The 23,247-nt window shown below is 32.5% G+C and overlaps 3 protein-coding genes and 1 non-coding gene across 5 annotated transcripts; 2 read left to right on the top strand and 2 right to left on the bottom strand.

Moving 5' to 3' along the window:
* The first annotated feature begins 2,827 nt into the window (after nt 1–2,827).
* LOC114190953 (protein IQ-DOMAIN 14) lies at nt 2,828–7,506 on the top strand. 2 transcript variants are annotated; one of them, XM_028080048.1, is made up of 4 exons: nt 2,831–3,456; nt 5,464–5,661; nt 5,999–6,067; nt 6,534–7,506. In XM_028080048.1, exons 1-4 carry the CDS (start codon nt 3,061–3,063, stop codon nt 7,257–7,259), a joined length of 1,389 nt encoding a protein of 462 aa, XP_027935849.1. In that variant the 5' UTR covers nt 2,831–3,060; the 3' UTR covers nt 7,260–7,506. The 2 variants fall into 2 exon arrangements, with proteins under 2 accessions (XP_027935850.1, XP_027935849.1); XM_028080049.1 differs by lacking the exon at nt 5,464–5,661 and having other exon boundaries at nt 2,828–3,456.
* Nucleotides 7,507–8,805: 1,299 nt separating this feature from the next.
* LOC114192814 (putative non-specific lipid-transfer protein 14) lies at nt 8,806–9,428 on the bottom strand. The gene has a single exon (XM_028082635.1). It carries the CDS (start codon nt 9,387–9,389, stop codon nt 9,027–9,029), a length of 363 nt encoding a protein of 120 aa, XP_027938436.1. The 5' UTR covers nt 9,390–9,428; the 3' UTR covers nt 8,806–9,026.
* A 210-nt stretch (nt 9,429–9,638) lies between these two features.
* TRNAV-AAC lies at nt 9,639–9,712 on the top strand. Its single transcript has one exon. It is a non-coding gene; the product is annotated as a tRNA-Val (tRNA).
* A 452-nt stretch (nt 9,713–10,164) lies between these two features.
* On the bottom strand, nt 10,165–13,374 carry LOC114189597 (RHOMBOID-like protein 2). Its single transcript, XM_028078206.1, has 5 exons — nt 12,922–13,374; nt 11,620–11,783; nt 11,295–11,458; nt 10,886–11,136; nt 10,165–10,532 (listed from the first exon to the last, which is right to left on the bottom strand). Exons 1-5 carry the CDS (start codon nt 13,209–13,211, stop codon nt 10,415–10,417), a joined length of 987 nt encoding a protein of 328 aa, XP_027934007.1. The 5' UTR covers nt 13,212–13,374; the 3' UTR covers nt 10,165–10,414.
* Between the last annotated feature and the right edge of the window lie 9,873 nt (nt 13,375–23,247).

Genomic DNA, 23,247 nt, shown 5'->3' with positions numbered 1-23,247 from the left:
ACTCTATTTTCTATCGTTTATCTTGATTTAAAGTTTCAATTTTATAATAATTTTAATTTATTGTTTACTATAATATTTTTTAACTATAATAATTTTGGCAAATTTTGTTATGATATTTCTTACCGCTATTAAAAACTAATAAGTTGGGAAAACAAAATACTAGAGACTGATGCATTATATATATATAATCATAATTTATTTTAATCAAAAAAATTACCTTTGTATATAAAGTTATAATATGCAGTAAAAGTTAAAATTGAGGTAGCTTGATCCTTATATTTTATTTCTGAGAATATCCGTTTTATTTATCGACTTATTCTTTTAAATCTGTATCTTTTTCTTCTACAAATACAGGTGCGAAAATGTTGCCTATAGTGTAGTAATTACGTCCAATTCGTAGGAAGATTGTTAGAGGAGTTTAACAATTTATAGGATAGAAATGTAAAATAAATAAATTTACTTTTATAAATTAAAATTAGTTCATAGTAGCAATTTATGAAAAAAAATTATATGTTTCTTAGAAGACGTTACAAATAAATTCGTCCAAACTGTAACGTCCCATTTAATTTATAAATGCAATTAAAAGAGACACCACACATAAAATAGTATAACAACGCAGTCCTAGGGTTCTCAACATCATCCCTACAAAACTAGGCACAACACGATGTCAACAAAGCAGGATAACGATTCATCTAAAAGTTTACAATCTAATAACCACGAATACAGGGGCCACAACCCTAAAGAAAGCATGGAGGAAAGAAGTATGAGATCCAGCCCAAATGGCTAAGTAGCGGAATCGCCGTTCCCTTGTTGACCACGAGAACCTCGCCTATCTGCTCCCATCAACCAAGTTGATGATCATCGCAAGAAAGAACAACCACATACAACATAACCATGTAACAAAACGGGTAAGCTAGAGCCAACAACATATGCATCATACAGTCAAATATATGTTCATCATCTCACATCCATATAACAACCAAACATGTTATGACTCTTTATTCAATACACTACAACTCGACTCGACTCATCCGGATACGTATAACTTAGGCGGATTCAGCGGATGCTTGCACTTGTGGTGGATACCTCTGCTCAACCCCGAGCTGCTCGATCCTGAGCCATGTAATACAAGTGTTATGATGAATCAAATTTCCCTCACCACAAGGTTAGCCTTTAATGGATTTCAGGCCTCCTGCTACTCTCACCACAGGAGTCAGTCCACTCTAGGTGAGACTAACTGGCTCCTCAGAGTGTCAGGATACAACCTTACCTTGAATCCTTACCTAGTTATACAGATGGGGCACCACCATGGACACCCACTAACAGGGGCCATGGGATTACGTCCCGACCACTAAAGCGCAACCCTGAAAGTCTCACCTAGAGACCCCAAGGAATTATGCACTGACACAGATCGACCTCATTCATATAACCAAAATAATTACCACGCATAGATATACATCACTCGTACCAACCTTTGAAGCCAATGCCTTTCGTGATCCAGACCCAACTCATTCCAACACCTCATAGTTTATCCATGTAAGTAAGATCCAACTCATCATGTTATCATGCCACTTTAATATTATCCGTTTCATTTAATTCACATGCCAATTCTCATACCAACCCATCATCTAAAATTCATGAATCATGCAAATATACTTCATGCTCCATTATATACATATCACTCATCATACAATCATACTCAACCAAAACAAATCATTTAGGAACCAATAGACATCCAAACACAGCCCTGTCTCGCTTAGCACCTCGCTCAGGCTGAGGGGTCTCGCTCAGGCGAGAAAGTCTTGCTCGGGCGAGTTCCCCCTCCGCCTAGGCGAGGGCACAAGATCAGGGGCATGAACAACGCGGGATCTCGCTTAGGCGAGACCCCTCTCGCCTGGGCGAGTTGCCTGCTCGCTCAAAATTTTGAGCGGGTCGCCTGGGCGACCTCTCGCGTAAAAGGAGTTTGGGCGAATCCCTGATTGTCTCGCTTAGGCGAGACTGGCTCGCTTGGGCGAGATTAACAGGTCTCGTCACTGTTTCGCCTGCAACAACCATGTTTTGTGAACCAACCAAGCATACAAGGCATCCTCACACATCAAATCGAAGCATTCATTCATAAAATCAGTAACTAACTCAAGAACGACCAAAACAACATCAAAAGCTGGAACCCTAACTTCCCGTACCTGAAAATGGGTTCGTACAGGACGTTCGACGCGTAACCGAGGAGCACAGCAGTTCTAGAACGCACTAAGGAGCTGAAAACAGAAGGTACACGGAACCAGGGCAGATTAGTACCAAACCCTAACTGCAAAAACACAAGGGAAAGCAAAAAGGGAACTCCGATGATCTAGAGGGTACTTACGTGGAGTAGAAACTGATTCGGAGCTAGCTCGAAAGACTTGGGGAGGAACCCTAGCAGAACTCTAGTGCGGAAGGAGAAGGTGACGGTTGCTGAGTTTTTGCAATAATGAGAGTGAGTGTAGAATTAGGACAGACCTAAGGACTTTATACGTTGGACCGGCCTTAGGCCCACTTACAAGGGCAGCCCACCAACTTTAGAGCAGAAATAAAATGGAGGCCTTACACAAACAATCTATATGCATAAAAGATCTCAAAAGGAAACAATATAATATAAAATTTAGTGATACAGAAAAATTAATTCACACAAGTTAAATTTAAGAGAATACTCATATTGCACTAACAAAATTTTAATCCGAAACCTATATCTAGAATTCAATTCTTACCAACTCTACTAACTTTATTTGGTGGTATACTACATAGTATGCAATAAGGTTTGAGCGAGGAAATTAATAAATTTATAAGACAATCAGTGACAGGAGCGTGGGTGAAAAAAACAAAACGGGAATTGCGAGTGAAGAAGAAGGTGTTGCAGAGGCGCGTGAAGTTAATGGAGAACAAAATGAGACGTCCAAATCTCCGACACTCTAACTACAAAATCCAAGTATTCCACTCTTCTTCAGCAACTTCCATTATCATTCCCTCTCTTTCTCTAACTAAACTCACTTAACTTCTCTCTCCACCCATGACTTGACTTCACCAATGGGCTTTCTCCGTCGAATTTTCGGCGCCAAAAAACCCTCGGACTCCAAACCCCCCAAGAAAAGATGGGCCTTCCTCAAGCCCACGCCCCGGAACAAGTCACTCCCGCCGCCACCGCCCCCCTCTGCCTTCAACACCCACTTTGATTCCTCCACTTCTTTGGACGCCAACAAGCATGCCATCGCCGTCGCCGCCGCCACCGCCGCCGTCGCCGAGGCCGCGCTGGCCGCTGCACACGCCGCAGCCGAGGTTGTCAGACTCACGAGCGGCGCCACCGCCGCCACAAGTACCAGTAACAGCACAAGACCCGCTGCCACCGCGGCGCGTGTTAGCCAGTTGCGGTTGCCGGAGCAAACTGCCGCCGTTAATATACAATCGGCGTTCCGTGGCTACTTGGTAAGTTAAAAAAAAAATACCAAGACTAGACAATTGTTTTCTTCATGGGCATACCTTTTTCCGAAGTTTATCTGACTCAGTTTATATTTTTTTTGAAAAATATTCTTCCATGGTCATATATGACTCGATTTATTTGACTATTTTTTTTTATTGAAATGGAATTTTTTCCATGGATTTCCTCGGGAACAAACGATGGTCAAAATTGCTTATTTTTCAATAATTAAAATGTTTTTCTAATCTTTAAATAAATTTTTGCACTGAAAGCAACCTGTTCCGGGGACATAGGTATTGGTCCCCTTCCACCTCCACACCCCACCTTTACTTCCTTCCAAAATCCTATATGAATTCATTGTTATTATATAATTAATTAATGACTTTTTTTATTATTATAGTAAGATTCTGGAAAGTATTTGTTCTCTCTGTCCTCTCAGAGTTGATACTGCTACTGAGTGCTGACAATTTGCTATATGTATATATTATCTCATCATATTCAAATTGCAGATTCCTTTTATTTTACTATTCTAACCTTTTCTATGCACAGTTTATGTTTGACTAATGATAATTTATATCCTTACATATGATGAAGAAATTCATTTTTTCCTTGTCTGTTCGCATGACATGATTTTTCTCTTAAATAATAACAAATATTATTACATCTTCTTATCACGTGCTGTGCAACATTTAATTAGATTTATTACTTTGAGTCATATCTTCCATGTGCGTTTGAGTGCTTATCTCATAAACTTGGTTCTACATCTCGAGAATGTAATGTTGCTCTCTGTTGAATATATTTTTGCCTTATTTATTAGTTTGATTGACAAAAACGAACGACACTTTAGATAAAGTTAACGAAATTATAATGAGGAATAGCATAGGAAGGGAAATGAAGTTGGGTACCCGTTTGAGAGAGTTTTGTTATGGGTAAAGATTTGCAAGTGGGAAGCAAGGTTCAAGTTTTTTAAGAAAAAGTTCCATTTTTGGGATTTGAGTGTGTGGGAATTGGAGGAGTATGTGGGGGGACTGAAAAGAGGAAAATGGGACGTGTGTGAATAGCATAAGAGTGGCCCACATAGTTGGTGAATGGTGAGTTATGATAGTTACCTTTGCAAGAGGCAAAGTAGAATGACCCTCTTCCCAAAAAACATCAAAGGTTAGTGGCCCTGTGCCAGCCCATTTTCAACCACATCTAAGGTCATGACCCTAACTACTCATTGGTGGGGGTAGCCATTAATGTACTGTAATAGGAGAGAGAAGAGCAGGTTGGTAACCACTAATCTTGTTTTTGCCTTTCTATGAGGGTAGTATTTGTGATCATGTCATTGTCTTGCCATATCACAAGAGCAAAATACCACTCCTTTGTGAGAAAAGAAAAAGGGGTTTCACCTTGCTTTAAGATAAACTCATTCTAGCTTTAATCAGAAACAAGTAACTCTAGTTAAGCTCACTAACCGACCATAATGCGTTCTTTTGTCTGAAAAGGATTTAGAGAGAGAATGATGTTACAATTTTCATTGGGCTAATGAACTTAACTATTTTTATCTTTTCTGCTGCTGGCTGTGCTAACCAAACCCAAGGGGAAATTTAGCATAGGAAGGTTCAAGGAATAAAGAGTAGTGATGAATCTGCAACAATATAAAATGATGGTTTTCAGACGAAGGAAATTCAAAAAATATAAAATGATGTATAAAAATAAAAAAACAGACCTTTAGATTGAATTCAAGCGTAAATTTTTGTTGGAAAAGAAAGGAACATGATTATAGGATGGGTTTTGACGGTGTGTGTTTGTTTAATAATGATTGTGCATGTGAGATTTCCTTGCTAAGGTCCGAAACTAAACATGTAGCAAACATGTTTTCTCGGGTTTGGATTTTCTCCTTCATGGAAATTGATTTTGTTAGTGGTCCTCTCAAGTAGGGATTGGGTGAATGTGGTAGTTATAGGATGGTGTGTATAAGAATATGATGGGAAATATTTGAGAAAAAAAAAGTGTTTGGATGAAATTGGAAGGCAAGGAGAGCATTGAGAGCACTAAAAGCATTGGTGAAGCTGCAAGCATTGGTTAGGGGCCACATTGTGAGAAAGCAAAGTGCTGATATGCTGAGGCGCATGCAGACATTGGTGAGACTTCAGGCCCAGGCACGTGCAAGCCGTGCGCACTTGTCATATAATACGCCTTCTTTCAAGTCTTCCCTTTCTCACTACCCTGTAAGCAAACACTTTCTCTTTTTCCATTTCACAACTCTTTTTTATTCTCAGGCCAACTTTTTGGTTTAACTACCAACTTCAATGCTACTATGTATTTCTTCATACCTCTCTGTCACTTTTATAACCTAACTTTACGAAATTACTTTCCGCCGAAATTGTAAAATATGAAGGTGCTTAGTATAGTATGCTGTTTTAGGTTGAATTCTGATTGCCATTTAAATGTGGATTATCTGTTTAAAAGATTGGGTACTATTATTGCTCAGCTATGTATGGCTCATCAACCATTAACTTCTCTGATTGATTAATTTATTATTATTATTATTATTTATACTTGTAGGTCCCTGAAGAACGTGAGCACCCACCTCGTGTCCTCAATACAAAATTTGATGGATCCTCTATCCTTAAGGTGCACGATTCTTTCCCATTTAAGCACCATAGATAAATAATATTGACCTTTTATGAAAATACTATTTTAAGGCCTCTATCTTATTATGAATTTTATTAAGAGATAAACTTTAAGTCTAAGTCAGTCCCACAAGACTGATTTGTAAAATAAGGTTTGCACCTAGATGTATTTTTCTCTCCTTCATAGTATTAAATCAACACACAAATGTATTTCTTCTCTTTCATTTTGTTTGTTAGGCACTAAGTTTCATCATATGCTCCTTAGGATCGAAAAGAAATGTTAAATGAATTAAAAATAAAATCATCATAAATTATTAAAAACTTTCAACAAGTTTGCTTTAAGCTTATATTGACGCATTGGACCGGCCTAAAGAGGAATCAGTTAGGTGTTGACATAACTTGAAGAAAAGTGTTCCTCTCTTAATTCTCTCAACTTTAATGGCATTTTCTTTGTTTAAAACTTGCAGAGATGTAGTTCCAATGCCAACCTTAGGAACGTTGACTCGGAACGAGCCCGGTTTGATTCGAATTGGTTAAACCGTTGGATGGAATTAGATAACAAGAGCAAGCAAACTGGAGATGCTTCAGTGAGAACTGGACGCCCAGATGATGATAAAAGTGACAAGATTCTGGAAGTAGATACTTGGAGGCCACACTTCAAGTCTCACCACAGTAGCAGCTCCTTTCAGACAGCGCATTATTATTTGAGTTCTGACAACAACAATGATAACTTTATGGCAAATGAGTCTCCATCAAAACGTTCGGCAAAGGCTCTGAACCAAAGTTTCTCATCAAGGGAGGTGTTGCAGCTGAACTCTCTCAAGTTTCAAAAAGGGAAAGAAGAAGCAACTTCAAGAACTGCTGACAACAGTCCACAAGCTTTTTCAGCCAATTCTAGAAATGGAAGTGGTGCAAGGAGGGGTCCCTTCACACCTACCAGGAGTGAGTGCTCATGGGGTTTCTTCAGTGGCTATTCGGGTCACCCCAATTACATGGCAAATACTGAATCTTTTCAAGCTAAGGTTAGATCACAAAGTGCACCAAGACAAAGGCTGGAGTTTGACAGACACAGTTCCACTAGGAGGCCTGTTCATGTGGTGGGGCCTAATTCAGACCAGGATTCAGATTTAAGAAACAAAGTCTTACCTGCTTCTAACACTGTCAACAGAATTGGGAGTAGTAATTTAAGGTGACGTTGAGTGTTTTATAAGAAAATCTTCACTTTCTTCCATAAAATGAAGAGACATATTTGGTCTTGTTTGAGTTTTTTGTGTGTGGCAGCAGTTGAGAATGTAATTATATATTTTACCTGTATTCATTTAGTCCATACACCATTATTCTCTCATTGTTGACGTTTTCAGTGTGTGGATGTGTAAATGATGACTTGGTTTGACTGTTTGCTTAGTGGAGTGCATGTTTTGAATCATAACTTACATGGAATTAGTCCCTTCATGCGAACAATTAATGATGGATCCTAGCAATCATTTATCGTTAGGGACAAATGCTTGGCAGTTGGCACATCATTATGTGTACGACAAAGACTTCGGTTTTTTTTAATTCAGAAAGGGAAAATGTACAGTTTGATGTTCCGATAATAACACTTTTTCATTAACTTTACTGTTTTTAATTTATGTTACTATTTTGCAAAATTTTGCAAAATCAAAGAGTTTTCAAACTCTAAAACATATCTACTATACGCAATGCATTAAGTGATCATACCGCAGAAATTTTGGGGTAGATGTTGGCCTGTGGGGTATGCACTTTTTCCTTTGAACGCTAAAGCTGTTATCAAAATCCACTAATCTGGTTTTGCTCCTGTTGATGATTTCATCACTCTGTTCCAGAAAACGGGCTCAGATCACATACCGTTTTTGCTATCAACTTGTTAAGGTCTTCATCTTTTTATAATATATATAACTTGCAGTGTAATTTTGTCTTCCCTTCAAAATGAGATGATGTATCATAATGGAACTAACAACCATCTTATTTTCTCTATCTAATTTGCATGGATGCAACTTTGAATCCGTATCCTTCTTCTCTATCTATACCATTGTGCATAAAACAATAAATTTTACAAAACCTTGCCTGAGGGTTATTTAAAGAATAACTGTCATTTTTACTTAGTATTCCCATTTTGATTTATTCACTGTGAACTCACGGAGATTAGATCTATGCTTTCTCAGTAGTTTAGTCTTTCGGTGGTCCATTTTGTCAGACAGTGACAAGAAACATGAGGACAAAATAATTCATGTATGACAGCATTACTCACACCTTTGGATCTTTCCCTTATCTTGTTCTGGTCTAGTTTTTGTTTTTGATGAGACTACGAATTGGAACTGTGTCCTTGGATGCTCACCTTAGGCCATGCAGTTGAAATCAAGCGATTATATGGAGCTATTCGTGAGAATGATTAATCTACAACTAATCTCACTAAGACACCCTACTCCTTTTATAAGATGCTTTTATCAAATGCCTACTTACGCACTTTCCTTTTCCTGCTTTTATAAAGTGTGACCACCTTCATTATGCCAAAATCATTAGCTTTTTTCCACTGATGCAAAAGTTGTAAAGGAGTAACAACTTTGAATTGAATCGAACCTTTACAATAAAGAGGTCAGATAGCGGAATTCTCCTGAATTAAAAGCAAGAGAGATATATAGTTTTATGGTTGACATCGGTCATTATGAATTAGTTGAACTGATTTCACTCTCAAACATAAAATACTAGAAAAATGGGTGCAATAAAACATTGGAGCGACCTTAGCTTCAAGTATATATCCAACGACAACCACCACACCACCCGACATAGTGGTGTGGGTCACTAACATGGCTATGGCTATGAACATCTTCATATATGTTGAGTGAATATTAATGGTGGTAGATGAAGACCCTCTTCTATCTTATTGAAAGTTGAACTCTAAGTAGATTATTATACAGCAAATATGGTATAAAAGTATAAAGTTATAAACTACAGTCTGCATTAGGATCAATATTGAATCCGAAAGAGATACCACATAAGCCTGGTAAGATACCTATGGCTGAGGCATTTGAACTGAAATTGTCGATGAGATCCATTAAGCACCTACAAACATATTGCCTATTATCAGCGGTGTTAGCAATACTGTTGACTCCAGACATAGCATCACAACAAGGGGACCCTGGAATGGGGTCTGGGGTGCCATGGGTGATGAACAAGGAGCATGCTGAGAAAAGCTGAGTAATTATGGAGCATTCTATAAATGAAGATACAATTGGAGCCCAGGACAACAACATCGCCAACCCAATTATCCTTAAAGCCTTGTTGCTTCCCACACAAAGTTCCATCACAATGTGCTTCTAAGGAAGGCTTTCTCTTCCTTAAAGAAACTTTTAAATTTAGTTAAGTGGAGTCCCTTCATTACATTATAAAGTTATATGATATATCAGAGGAAAATGATGGGTTGGTGTGCAATGTGAAGCATGTGGTTTTACATGAATTTTCTATGAGCTTTGAGACCTGCATGACGTTACCATTTGAAAAGATGTCATCGCCATATAATAATTTCTTATTTGCACAACCAATGAACATGAAACGGTGTCGTGGTGTAGTTGGTTATCACGTCAGTCTAACACACTGAAGGTCTCCGGTTCGAGTCCGGGCGACGCCATTTTACCTAATTTTTTTAACTTTTTAATTATACTTCTGACGTATGGAGAAAGTGGATGGGCTAAGTTATAAGTGCTTTTCAGAACCCAATTGAAGGTGTTAAGAAATCCCCGTTTGTACCAAAGCAATGGGTGAGCCCAACCAAGTGTACAGTATAAGTAATGAACAGCTGATAGTCTTTGAATACAAACACAAATTAGGTGAACCCAAAAGGGTATAGTTAAAGGAATGAGTGGTGATTCTGGTGAGATGTCAACCTATTTGTTCTCACCAATTGCTTTACTACCTAATTTGTCTTTTTCTTAACACATTATCTGTTTGACGGATAATTTTTCTGCTCATTGCTTCTTATAACAAATTGAGTGTTGGCCATAGTTTAAATTCCACGATGCTTGTACCAAAATTGTGTCCTCCTTCCATGTGAACAATGATAACTGCTTCAGAATTCTCGAATTTAAATTCCAAGTCCATGATTACTTTATATTCATATACAAGATGGAAACTGAGTTCATATACAAGTTTCTTTGTATATCATATACTATGTAAAAAAGAAAGAAGTTAGCATATATCCATAAAGGCAAACAGATTATTTGAAGCAAAAATGAAAAAGAAAGAAGGAAATGCACAAAACAACCAAGTTTCTAAGAGCTATGGCTATACACGTAAAAGAACTTGCAAGTGAACACCATTTTCCCAGTCTCATTTAACTGCCATTGCTGCATTCCCATTTAGAGGTCGGAACACATGTTAGGTAGCGACACCAATGGCAGCGATCATACCCTTTCTCACCCCGGAATAGCATCACCAATGCAATTGTTAACCTGTCATTCAATAAAAAATCAGTGATTTTAGCATGAATTTGTTTAATACATTTTATGCATTGATTCACGAGATTATATCATGATTGATGACAAACGATTAATAGACTATATAGTGTCAATTTAGCTGAAATGTCAAAGTTTACAATGATGTTTATCATTAGCATAAGCTTATTTGGAATTCATGAGACTATATCAACATGTAACAAAGACAAAGAAAAATTGCCTACAAGACCCTATACTACACTTACATACCAAATTAGAAAAATATATTAGTTCTATTCTATCAACTCTAGCAAAATCCTTATGAAAATAACAACATTGCTGGTGAGGATTTAAGGAAGGAAGGAACTAACCCTGCAGTCAACAGAACAAGAGACACGACCCATAGAACATATTGATAAGCTTTGTACTTAGACTTCACACGAACACCGCCAGGAAGTCGACGCTGCTCTAACCATCCAAACTGAGGACGAGGCAACAAAATAAAACCAAGGAGAAATCCCACCAGCAATCCTCCAATGTGGGCAAAGTTATCCACGTGCGGCAAAATGCCAATGCCAAGGTTAATCACAATGATCACTAGAAGGGTGAGTAATGCCATTGCCTACAAAAAGATGCACAGGAATGAGTCAAAAAACAAAAGTTTACATTTCCCATATCAATCTAATTTAAAGGAATGGTACTAATTGATGACAATGAGCCACGACGTAAGAAGAAAACTAACAAAGATACACAAAACCATAAAGAATTAACTACACTCACTTTGTTGGAATATATAGTCCAGTTTGTGATAAGTTCAGATAGCATTGCGCCAAGAAGTCCAAAAAGGGCACCAGAAGCACCCACCGAGGTATGGTCTCTGATAAACAGAGATGACAGAACACTTCCACCAAACCCAGACACCAGGTATATAACTCCAATCCTCACTGCCATGAATTTGAAAAGGAAAATGTTAGATCCATTTACAACGTAAACATTTGCCCAAAAGAGAAATTAAATTAAGTTTCGTAGGACGCAAATGATAAACTCAGAAGTTCTGTTTTCCTGATTGTACGTGACATTTTACTTATCTGCAAGAAAAACATACCAAACCCGAATTGCTGTTCCAGACGAATCCCAATGAATACCAGACTCAACATGTTAGCAAGCAAATGAATAATCCCAGCGTGTAACCAAATGCAAGTGACAAGTCGCCATCCTTGATGCCGGTTCACAACATTATCCCACCGAAGGGCTCCCATCTTGGTCAATCTTCATAAGTCAATGAAACATCTCAAATCAATAGATTTTCTCCAAGAAAAAAATAGGCTATCATGTGCATGCAAGTTACAATTTCAAGACTGGAAAACCCACACCCTCGTTGCTGGATAGATAAATATTTTGCTTTGGCCCTTTTGTAGCTTCAATAAGTATCCAATAAAATTGAAATGTTGATAATGTACAATCCATTTCACATTTCTTAAGAATGACAACACGAAACCAGTCAACAAACCAAACTGAGATACAAAAGGAAAAAAAGAAAGAAAGAAAAATAAAGCCTTTTCTGAATGAAGCATTCAACCTGAAACAAAGTACAGGTACATAAACCAGTTTTAAAGAAATCCTTGAACTTTTCATTGTTAGGCCCTTATAAAGGGTGATGGAGAAAGCGGTATAAAAAAACTTATACCGCCGCCATATCATACAATAATAAATAATGAAATTTAAAAGAATATAATTCCATAGCGTTGTGTATTGTGGCTAATTTTTTAAGACCTAAAAAATGACATAGTCCTATCCAAGTCAAATGGTTGTTAGTCACAAAATGCGCCCAACTTTCTGAGTTCAGTTGAGGCACTTAAGCACGCAAAGAACGTTTACGTTTCACCCTACTTGGCTTTCTTTCCTTTCCTTCAAATGCATGAGTAATTATAAAATATCCCATGAAAGTGTTACTCTGTCCATAAAGTGTTTTATAATCGGCGATAAGATCAAAAATCAAATGAGAAGTATGGATATTCGTCGCAAAAACAAGAAAAATATGCGAGTTCACCAATCTCGACCAAGGCAGACAGTTGAAAAAAGGCAACGATGAGTGAGTCGTTTGAAATTTGAAATTCATCTCATAGAGTAAACATAAAAAATTACCATAAAGAAATCGCTTAGCATACACAACATAATAAAGGACACAACCAATTGACTAAATTGAGCAAAATTTTCCAAAGAAGCTAAAACCAATAACACCCGGGAAAAAAAATCCCAAATTGGGTTCTATCGAAAATGAGACACCCAATAAAAGCGTATCAAAATTCCCCCAAAATAAAAGAATAAGAGCTATTAAAACCAGAAACGAAAACAATCAAATAAATAGCACATGGTATTAAATAAAAAACAAGTCAATTGAACTTACGTTGAAGAAGAAGGACCAAGCAACGGATTCTCCTGCATAGGTTGGAAGGAGAACCTTCCAAGGAACTTGGCCACGCAGCCACCTTGGAGGTTATTATTCTTGGGACAATTGTTGATGTACATGGCAATAACAAAAACAGCAATATTAGCAACCACAAACATAGGAACGAGCCATGATGTCCAATGGGTATCAGCTTCGTAAAGATTAGAAGATTCATGCGCAGTGTAGTTTTCCTCTGTTCTGCTGTTCTTGGTTCTCCCACCGCTACTCTCAAGATCTCTCCTGGCCATAATTTCTGTCTCTCAATCAAACCCAATTTCCAAGCCTCAAACTTTATTCTGTAAGGATGCTTTATAGGAGAGAAGAAAGAAGTGGAGTTGGTGAATGGGTATAAATTGGGGAATGAGAGAAAAAAAAAAAAGTACATGTTAGTGGGGTGAGCCATTTCACTCTGTCATTCGTTGCTAACCGCCACTGTAAGAACTTCCCCTTACTCACATCAAACTATTTATTTGAGTTTCTAATCAGTCCCAATTTTTTTTTTATTTTAGTTAGATAATGACTCTATAATTTCTTTAAAAGAAATATTCCACAATAAATATATATATATATATATATATAAAAGATTAGAAAATATATTTAAAATATAATATTAACAAGTAATGAAGATATTTTTATAATATTGTCAACAAAATAGTCAAACGACCACGCGATTTTGCGCTGATTGGACTTGGGATGATGTGGCAGGTTTTGGTTGGTAAATAGGTTTAGATATTGTGGTGGTGGGAGCAGTGGATGAGTTCTGTGTAAAACGCTGATAACCTATTATGTCGATATAGACGAAATAGGGCATGAACGGTAAGTGTAAGGTACAATTAGGAATAGCAATCCCCGAGCGAGCTTACCGTAATATTTCATTTTAACAACTTAAAATTAATAAAATGGATATTTTGTTATAATATTTAAAATTGATAATTGGTGTATAAAATATATTATTATAATTTTATAAAAAATAGGACAATAAAAATATATCATCTTAATACTCAAACTAAACGAGCAATTTCTATATATAAATTAATCATTACCGAAGCTTATCAAAAAAATTTACCTACTATAACCGATAACTCTTTATTCTTCATAGATATTTTTAAATTTGTAAATTTATTTGTTCCCACAAAATAAGTGATATTCGCAAAAGAAGAGACAAATAACATAAGAAGACACAAAAACACGTAATAAGGCAAGCTATTGTACAAAATAATTATTCATACATATATTTAAATCATATGAAAAACCTACAAACATGGTGTAAAACATTTGTATGTTTATAATCATGCAAACAATTAACATTAAACTTAATTGTCCAAATACATGTCTTTGATATAGGGTACACAAAAAGTGTGTCCAATGGGTTAGTACCAAACCACACACAGGTAATCCCGTTGTTGTTCCATCACTGCCCGCCACTATCCAAAAAATGGTCGTCATGGACCGTCACAGGAAATATGTTTAATTACCAATTATTTTGTCTTTTTTCTTCATTTATTCCACTTTATTTTTATAAAATATAAATTTTCTTTGTATATTATTTTAGTGATATTACAATATAATCACCTAGTAATATAATATCATATATATTTAAAAAATATGTATACATAAGCACAGTAACACCTATGTTTACACTAGTTATAATAAATGAAATATTTTTATGTGATTGCGATTGTAAAATTACACTAATGAGAATAATTTAGAAAATAAAAATAACTATATAAAGAAAATAAATAACAAATAAAAATATTAAATAAAAATAAAAATGATCAAACAATTTGATATTCTATTGAATAAAATTGTAAAAAATGTAATGTTAGGGGTATGATAAGATGAAAAACATCTCATAGATTACATAAAGCTTTTCTAATATCAAATAATTAAACTATTGAGAGCTACAAAACAAAAAATTTCAAACAGAAAAAGAAAAAGATAAAAGAAAATGAAAAATATTAGTTTTTATATTACATAGTAAATGAATCTACGTATATTATTAAACACTATAAATAAAAATATTAAGAAGGAGTAAATGTATCAAATGTGAGACCTAAAATCTATTTAATTGACAATACATTTCAACATAACCACACCAAAAATAAAATTTGTGTAATCAAAATTATGATAAGAAAAAAAATACATAAGAGATATAAGTAAATTGTGTAAATATAAAACAATTTAAACAATTACAATAGATGAGGAAGAGAATAATACAAGTATATATGTTTTGTTATTTAATAAACTATTGGTACTTTGATAATATAAAGAGGGATAGGATAAAGATGAGATATGTATGGGCTCGATATAAAAATGGGAACGAAATCAATGTGTATATATTGATTGACATCCTCTTGTTCAATTGAAAATATCATATATTATATATACCGTACCATATACACTAAATAAATTTAATTTATTTATAAAGTAAATTTAAATGAATTACACTAAAATATAAATTAAAAAATAAAAAATAATTAAATTTCATAAATATAGATGAAAAATACAAATATATCAAATTAAATTTTAAATAACTATTTATGTTTAATATTTTTTTAACAAATAATTTTATTTTTAATTATTTAATTTAAAAAAATTTCAAATAAAATTTACCACTTGATAATTAAATATATGTATCTTTATTTACCTATAATTATTGAAGATATATATTTAACAACTATTAGAAATTTTATTTATAGATATTCAGATTTTTTTTATCATTTCTAATCTGGAACTATTTACATTAAGTATTTATAAATTTTTAATAAAAATCGTTTGTGATAATCCTAAATCTTTATGAAATTTTGATATTAAATATATTTTTTAAAATTTATTAAATAAATATTATATTTGTTAACCAAAACCATCTAATAAATTTTAAATGGACTGTTTATGCATCAAAAATAAATTTTAATGTTTTAAAATATATTAAAATGAGAGTATTTTAAATATACAATAGAAAGACAGTATGAAAATAATCATTGAAAAATATATGGTGTACCATTCTCAGTTGCAAAATCTAAAGCCAAAAACTTAGAGAGGGAGAAAAAAATGTTTAGCTTAATTTTTAAATTTTTTATATCTATTTGAATAAAATTCATAGAAAGTACTAATTAAAAATACTACAAAATTTCACTATTCAAGGAAAAAACATAATTATTTTTTGTTATAATGCGATAAATAATAGTTACAGCATCCACATGATTGTCATTGGACCCTGTCCCCTATAGTGTAAAGAGTGTCCGAAAAAGTGTAGGCAATTGGTGCCTCATTAAACAATCACAAGTATAATTCCACTCTTTTATTATTGGATCTAACATTCTCCAACTCCTATGTTCAAAGTCCAAGTCCACATCTTAATTGCAAAATTTTAATTGTAAATACCACAACCTAACAAATGTATAAACAAATATTCCATAACCAAACAAAAGGCAATACTTAAATAACTAAAATTAATGAGTGATGAAGCAAACAAAGTAATGGTAAGAGGATTTGGCCTTGCATTCATAAATTCAGTACTTGCCTTAATTTTATTCATCTGCCTAAATGCCAAGTTTATAAGTTGAATGCGACTATACTCATATAAGTATTAGACGCATAAGCTTTCGGGAAAATGTGCTCTAAAATTGGCTTCTAAGATTAAACCAATAATGAACCTTAAATAAGTGATTTCGGAACCACACACTCCAAATCACCGTTCAAAGAAAACATTTATTTTTGCTTTTCAATTAGTTGTATTCAACTGTTGCAAAAGGTTAATTGGAGAGTATAGTCTTAGTACATTTTGTATTTACCGTTGTGGGGTTATCACTAATAAGTGAGAACTTTAAATGTTGTTTTAAAAAAGTGAAGTCCTCTTTTTCAGGTGTGCAAAGATAACACGAAAGATATAATGTTTTTTGTTTTTTGGGGGTTGAGAAGTCAAAATAATGTTTAAGAAGTTATTCTCTAAGCAGAAGCAACCCTCATCTGGTGGCTTTCTGGATCTTGCCTGAAAGGAAAGAAACACACAGAAATTGAATATGTTAGTGGAATCCTTAAATGTAACCAAAACAGTCATCAAACAAAAACCTCATTTGCCCAAAACAGATGTTCTTCAACAAAAACTTATAAAACAATAAATGTAGAAACTCAAAAAGTCATAGTAAACCCATAATCACAAATCATCAATTTTGGTTGGTGCCTTCTCAATTCTCATCATCCTTCAATCAGAAAAAAGTACACACTTCTACTTTTATGTACTCCACCCATACTTTCCTTCTTTTCAAAACACTTTTATTTCCTTTGCGTTTCCATAATCACACAGTTTTAATGCCGTAAACTATTATCACTCTCTTAATAAGTATTTTTAGGAAATATTATTGATTTTTTTTCTTTGGAAGTACTCTTTAAGAAACTTAAATGAGTTGTAGAATGTAAATACCAGAAAGAGTATCGTGGGAAGTATTTTTTACAACATTATCTCTTTACACCCTGAAACGTATTATCTTAGTTTTTTGAACGCGTTTTTTTATTTTCTTAACATTTGAGAAAATACGCACTTTTTTTTTTCATTTTTATATTCAAGAATGTACTTTCTAAAAATGTTAAGAAAACAATATATGTATATGGAAAGTTAAAAAGAAAAATGTTCTGGAAAGTATAATTTAAAATTGTTAGGATCGAACGCTTACTACTAGTTAATAGTTAACTTTTTTTTACTTAAGTGTGTAACAATTCAAGCACCACAATTCAATGTGACCCGACCCACTTGGTCTCTACCACGGGACAATTCTTTTCACAATATTCGGTAGTTTTGCGTCGTAGGTTGCAGCATGGTTCCAACAAAGGGTGTATAGTGTTTATGCGCGAACATTGACTAATATTTATGCAAGGTGTGTGGTGATTATACACGGACATTGGTTAACATTGATGCAGGGTGCATGGAAATTCTTGGGATGACTTGATTCGAAGTGGAAATTCTTTGAATTGTTTAATTTCAAGTGGACATTTTTGGGATAGTTTGATTCCGAGTGGAAATTCTTGGGATAGTTTGATTCCAAGTAAAAATTCTTAAGATGGTTTGATTCAAAGTGGAAATTCTTGGGATAGTTTGATTTCAAGTGAAAATTATCAAGATGACTTGATTTCAATTGATACTCCTTATGTTGAAGTATGATTGCTAGTATAGACAATGAAGGTGTGTTTATTTTAATCAGGGTGAAGAAGGTTGGAATGATGAAAATAACATGTCTTGAAAAAATTTCACATCGCCTAAGATAACCAAGGAGGTGATTGTTAGTGACTATATAATGTGTTATAAATCCGTGATATTTTTTGTGATATTCTTTGCCCAAAAGACACTTTGAGTTAATGTTTGACTTTTCTTATCATCTCTTGTAATGAGTCCACATTTTCTACTCTTTTTTTTTTGTGTTGTTCTCTGCTGAGCATTAAAAATACACCTTGTTAATATTTTAATATATTTTAAAACGTCAAAATTAGTTATAATCAGTGTATTATAAAGATACAATAGAGAAACAACACAAAAAAATCCAGCAAAGAATCTAAGTTCCTCTTGTAATAGAGTGTTGTGAGATGTAGTTAAATTTTTGCTTTAAAAAATATGAGTGTACTTGGAGTCAAAAGGTATGGGAGAGTTGTCTATATATTTTCTTATGTTTATTTTATTTATCTATTAATAAATGATTCTCGATATTAATAAATGATTATTGAGAGTTTTTTCTAACCAAAGTGTAAAAAAAAAATGAGAGAGCCTAAATGAATAACTTTTGGAATTTGAACCGTTTTTTTTTTCATTTTTTATGTTTAACATTCTCCACTCCTGTGTGCAAATTACTTTCCAAAATGTTAAAAAAATAAAATCTATTTCAGATAGTGGCTTTTTGAAATGTTTGAAAAAATAAAAATGTATTCTAGGAAGCACACTTGTGAAAATGAAAAGTTTTCTGGATAACACATTTCAAAATATAAAGAGAGTGCTTCGAAAAGTACTTTCTACAGTTTTTTTTTTCTCTTTTTACACTTGTAGTGTCATTTTTAGAACAAGCTTTTATTTTCTATAAAATGAAATAAAAGAAGGAGAAAGTAAAGGTATAAATGTCATTTTAAATAATAGAAACAAAAGGAAGTGAAATTACAAAAAAACTTGGGAATGCAAATTGCAGGAGGCAGTATGTATATCACCGAAAGCCCAAATTTGAGCAGGCCCAAAATCAATAAAGCCCAAATTGAGCAGACCCAAAATCAAGAAGGCCCAAATTCATAGCTGAATGTGACGCAGATAATCTTTAGATCACCTAATTATTTCACGATTTCATTTATAAGCTTCTCAGTGGATGCCAAATATAAGTGCTATGTGCATGAACATATGAACCATTTATTACAATTACTTATCCAATAAAGTAACATAAAAGCACTTAAAGAGAAGAAAAAAAATGACTGCATAAATAAATGTATGATTTAAAACATATATAATTATTTCAAAACTGTAATAATCAGTATTTTTTTTAAAGTGTTTTGAAAAATAATTTGAAATAAATTGTCATCGAAATTAACAATGAATAAGAAAGCAAATATTTCATTAAATCTTGACAACTCTTAATAGGCCAAAGTCGGTTTTCTAATTGAAGAAAATTGCATAACAGTCATGAAGGAAGACAGAAAACCAACATAAATTTGTTCCTTGAAAAAATTATAATTATAAGGTGATTTTAGATGTTAACATTTAGTTTCAATATATGTCATAACTTATTGAATGAACCATTTTGACAAATTAAAAAATAAATTTGACATCATATTCAGTTTAAAAATTAATATTTTTATAATATAATCGAATATTAAATGATTTATCATCTCAAATACACTCAAATTTTAATTAATAAAAGTAAATGTTTGTTTGATATCAATAACTATTGGTCTATCTTTAAACTAAGGGAATTTAATATATATATATATATATATATATATATATATATATATATATATATATATATAATAAAAATTATTCATAATAATTTTTTTTACTGTAAAAGGAAAGTATTTTTAAGTCGTCAAACTTATTTATTTCTTGGATTGTTTAAGAAAATTCTCGTCCAAACATGATCTTAGATAGGTAGAGATTGTGTTTATTCTGGTATTGCCAAACTCTCGTTCCAGCACCAATATTCTTAACAAACTATTATTTATATTAATTATATTTTATTGCATTTGTATAATAATATCTCTGAAAATGGACGTTTTTATAATGTATATAATAATCATTTATGTCTAATGTTGGCCATAAAATATTTTAAAAAAGTCAATTAATGTATGAATAAAAATAATTAATGTATATGTTTGTAGTTGGATTGTGCAAATAAATTAAAAAGTCTTGTGGAGTCATGAACTACATTATATAGTGTACTACTTTCTTAATAATATCTCACCTGTGAAATCAAAGCTATTTAACCATCACATATCTATCATTTAACCCCATTAATTAATCATCAAAAACTCCATCATGCATCCTTTTCTTCAAACTTTAATTCCTTATTGTCTCACTTGTGTAATGTGGAAAGTGACAATAATTTTCTAGTTCTGCAATCTACTTATGCAACCCTCTCTTAAAATAATGCACTAAATATAGTGCAATAATAATTACTAACTAAAAATTCTCATTCTTTAGTTAACTTTTTAATCATCAACTGGTTCATACACATCATTTCGAAAATATGTTTGGAAAGTGAAAAAGTAAAAGAAAACAAACAGAAGGGTGATGAGCATGTTTCTTATGTAATGTTTTGATCATATGAGTTGTTTGCTCTTAAAGTTAAATAATTCAAAGATATTATTGGAATAAAATAAAAATTTAAGTTAAAATGGAAGTTTTTGTGTAAATAGACAAAAAAGAAAACTCGTTAAAATACACACTTAATAAAAAGATGCAGATTTTGGTTGTGATTTTGTTTTATATATATTTTATGGAGATTGCCTTTTTTTGTACTTGGGCATAAAATACCTTAATTCGCAAGAAAAATAAAATTCATGGAAATGATTTTCATGGGGTTCTAGGATATCTCTTTTTTCACATTTTTTTAGAAAGGAAAAAATCAGCTTTTGCGAAAAATTGTGAACTTATTTGGAAAAGTATTTTTATTTATAATAATATGTTTTCATGCACTAATTAACAATTTAAGATTTTCTATCTGAGTTTATAATTTAAATAGTGATGTTACATAATTTTATTTTAAAATTTACAATAAAAAAGTGTCAAAGATATCACCCATAATAGTTATTGTAAGTAACCATTCTGACTTGTTATCATCTCCAGATGTGTTGTTGTTACAAATATTGTATACTTTTAAGAAGAAATAGTTTTCTAATATTTATACTTTAATTATTTTTGTCTTGATATGTTTATTTTTTCAACTCTGTCCAGATACGTTGTAACGTCCGGATAGAAAATTAAAAGATATCAAATATTAAAGTCACTATTTATTTCAGAGCCTAAATTTATTTAAAGCATAAGACAATTCATATCACCTATAATATTAACTATAATACTAATTACATAAAAAGTTTCCTGGCACAGTAAATAGAGTCCGTGAGACTTTATTAAAAGTGAATCGATATATAAAGAAAAACAATTTTATATTCTTAGAGAATAAAAATACAAAACCGCCATATAATTCTTGTACATTCAATTACTTTTTTCACATATTTTTATGATTTTGCAATTAGTGAAATGAAATAGCAAAGAAATGTATATATTTTTATGTTTACATTGAAGACATGGTCCCGTGAAGAAACGCAGTTGGGATAAATGCAATGAAAATAAAAATAAAAATAAATACAGTCTGGATTCCCGAGTATTGAATTTTTGTTAATGCACTGATTGTCTAAAATTGTATTTGACGCAACCACATAAATAAGTTAACAATAGCCACGTAAGCATAGCCCCATTCTCTTTTTCACATTCATTTTATTTATTTATTTATATACAAATCATATTGAAGATTTTATAAATAAAAAATTCTCTAAGTATATATTACACAAACTAAATCTTCAAACTGAATATTATCAATTTAATTCAATTGTCCTTTTTTTTTTAAATTATGATCTATGGAAAAAAGCGAAAAGAGGTAAATCCATTTCAAGTATGGATTGAAGGTTAGATTTGTTGTGACATACACAAGATCCAATCCTTAAATCCTTCGGTCACGAATCTCATTCTGTTGGGAATTAAGAGAACATAATACCTCATTCGTTAACGCAAAATAGATACCACAAAAGAAAAATAATAAGAGTAGAACAGAATAATAGTAACAGTAGTATTAATATGCAAAAGCTCAATGTAAAACAATTTGGAAAGATAAATATAAGTATTTTTTTTTTCAAGAGAATTTATTGCATAACCTAATCATTATAGAGAATTATTTTTCAATTGTTATCAAGGGTTGGAAAAATATAACTTTTTTTTTCCTAGGAGAAGATTAGTATAATTTTTTTACTTATTTTCCTCTTTCTTTTAAAGAAGATTTTAACTAGACATGATGGAATTAAATGTTTTGCTTATTTATAAGTGATAAAAAAAATCATTTATGTAGAACGGAACATAATTTTGTATGAAGAGATATTCTTCATTAATATACTTGTCTATTTATAGACGTATGATACTTTTTTTACGAAGGAATATCACTTTTCATGAAAAATATTTCATCAACTGAGAAAAAGGTTCCAACGTATCTTTTTGGGTTTCTTAATTACAATTCCTTATTTTGTCAACGTCTTGTTACTTATTTGAATATTTTTTTTTCCTTCATTTAGCAAATAGTATGCAATAACATGTCAACATTGATGTTAAGTTGTCGATATGGGAAAAATTGTTACCGGTGATAACTAATTTTTTTTTTAACCTTTTAGGAAGAGAACCAAGGAGTAAACATGTTTGGAAAACATCTTCAATTTTTATTTGTATCTCTATCAACCGGTTTGTCGATCTTTTAAATGTTAAGATTGTTTAAATTAATAACAGCAGTAACATCAACAATTTTAACATATAAGAAAAAGTTAATTATGATATTTAATTTAGTAAAAACAATGAAAATGAGAATACAAATAGTCTCTATTCTGGACTCTCAAATTACCAATTATCTACCGGTTTTCATAAATTGTAATGAAAATATACTTTTTCTTTATTTGAAAGAAGATTCTTAACCTATATACATTTTTTATCATATTCCAACTTTTTATTCCTCTAATGTTGATAACTTTATGACAATATGAACTCTATTCCTAAGTATA

Source organism: Vigna unguiculata, chromosome 7 (assembly GCF_004118075.2).
Source record: "Vigna unguiculata cultivar IT97K-499-35 chromosome 7, ASM411807v1, whole genome shotgun sequence".
In the NCBI taxonomy this organism is placed as follows: domain Eukaryota; kingdom Viridiplantae; phylum Streptophyta; class Magnoliopsida; order Fabales; family Fabaceae; genus Vigna; species Vigna unguiculata.
Note: the sequence above shows the minus strand (reverse complement) of the source record. Positions and strands in the feature narration are given on the sequence as shown.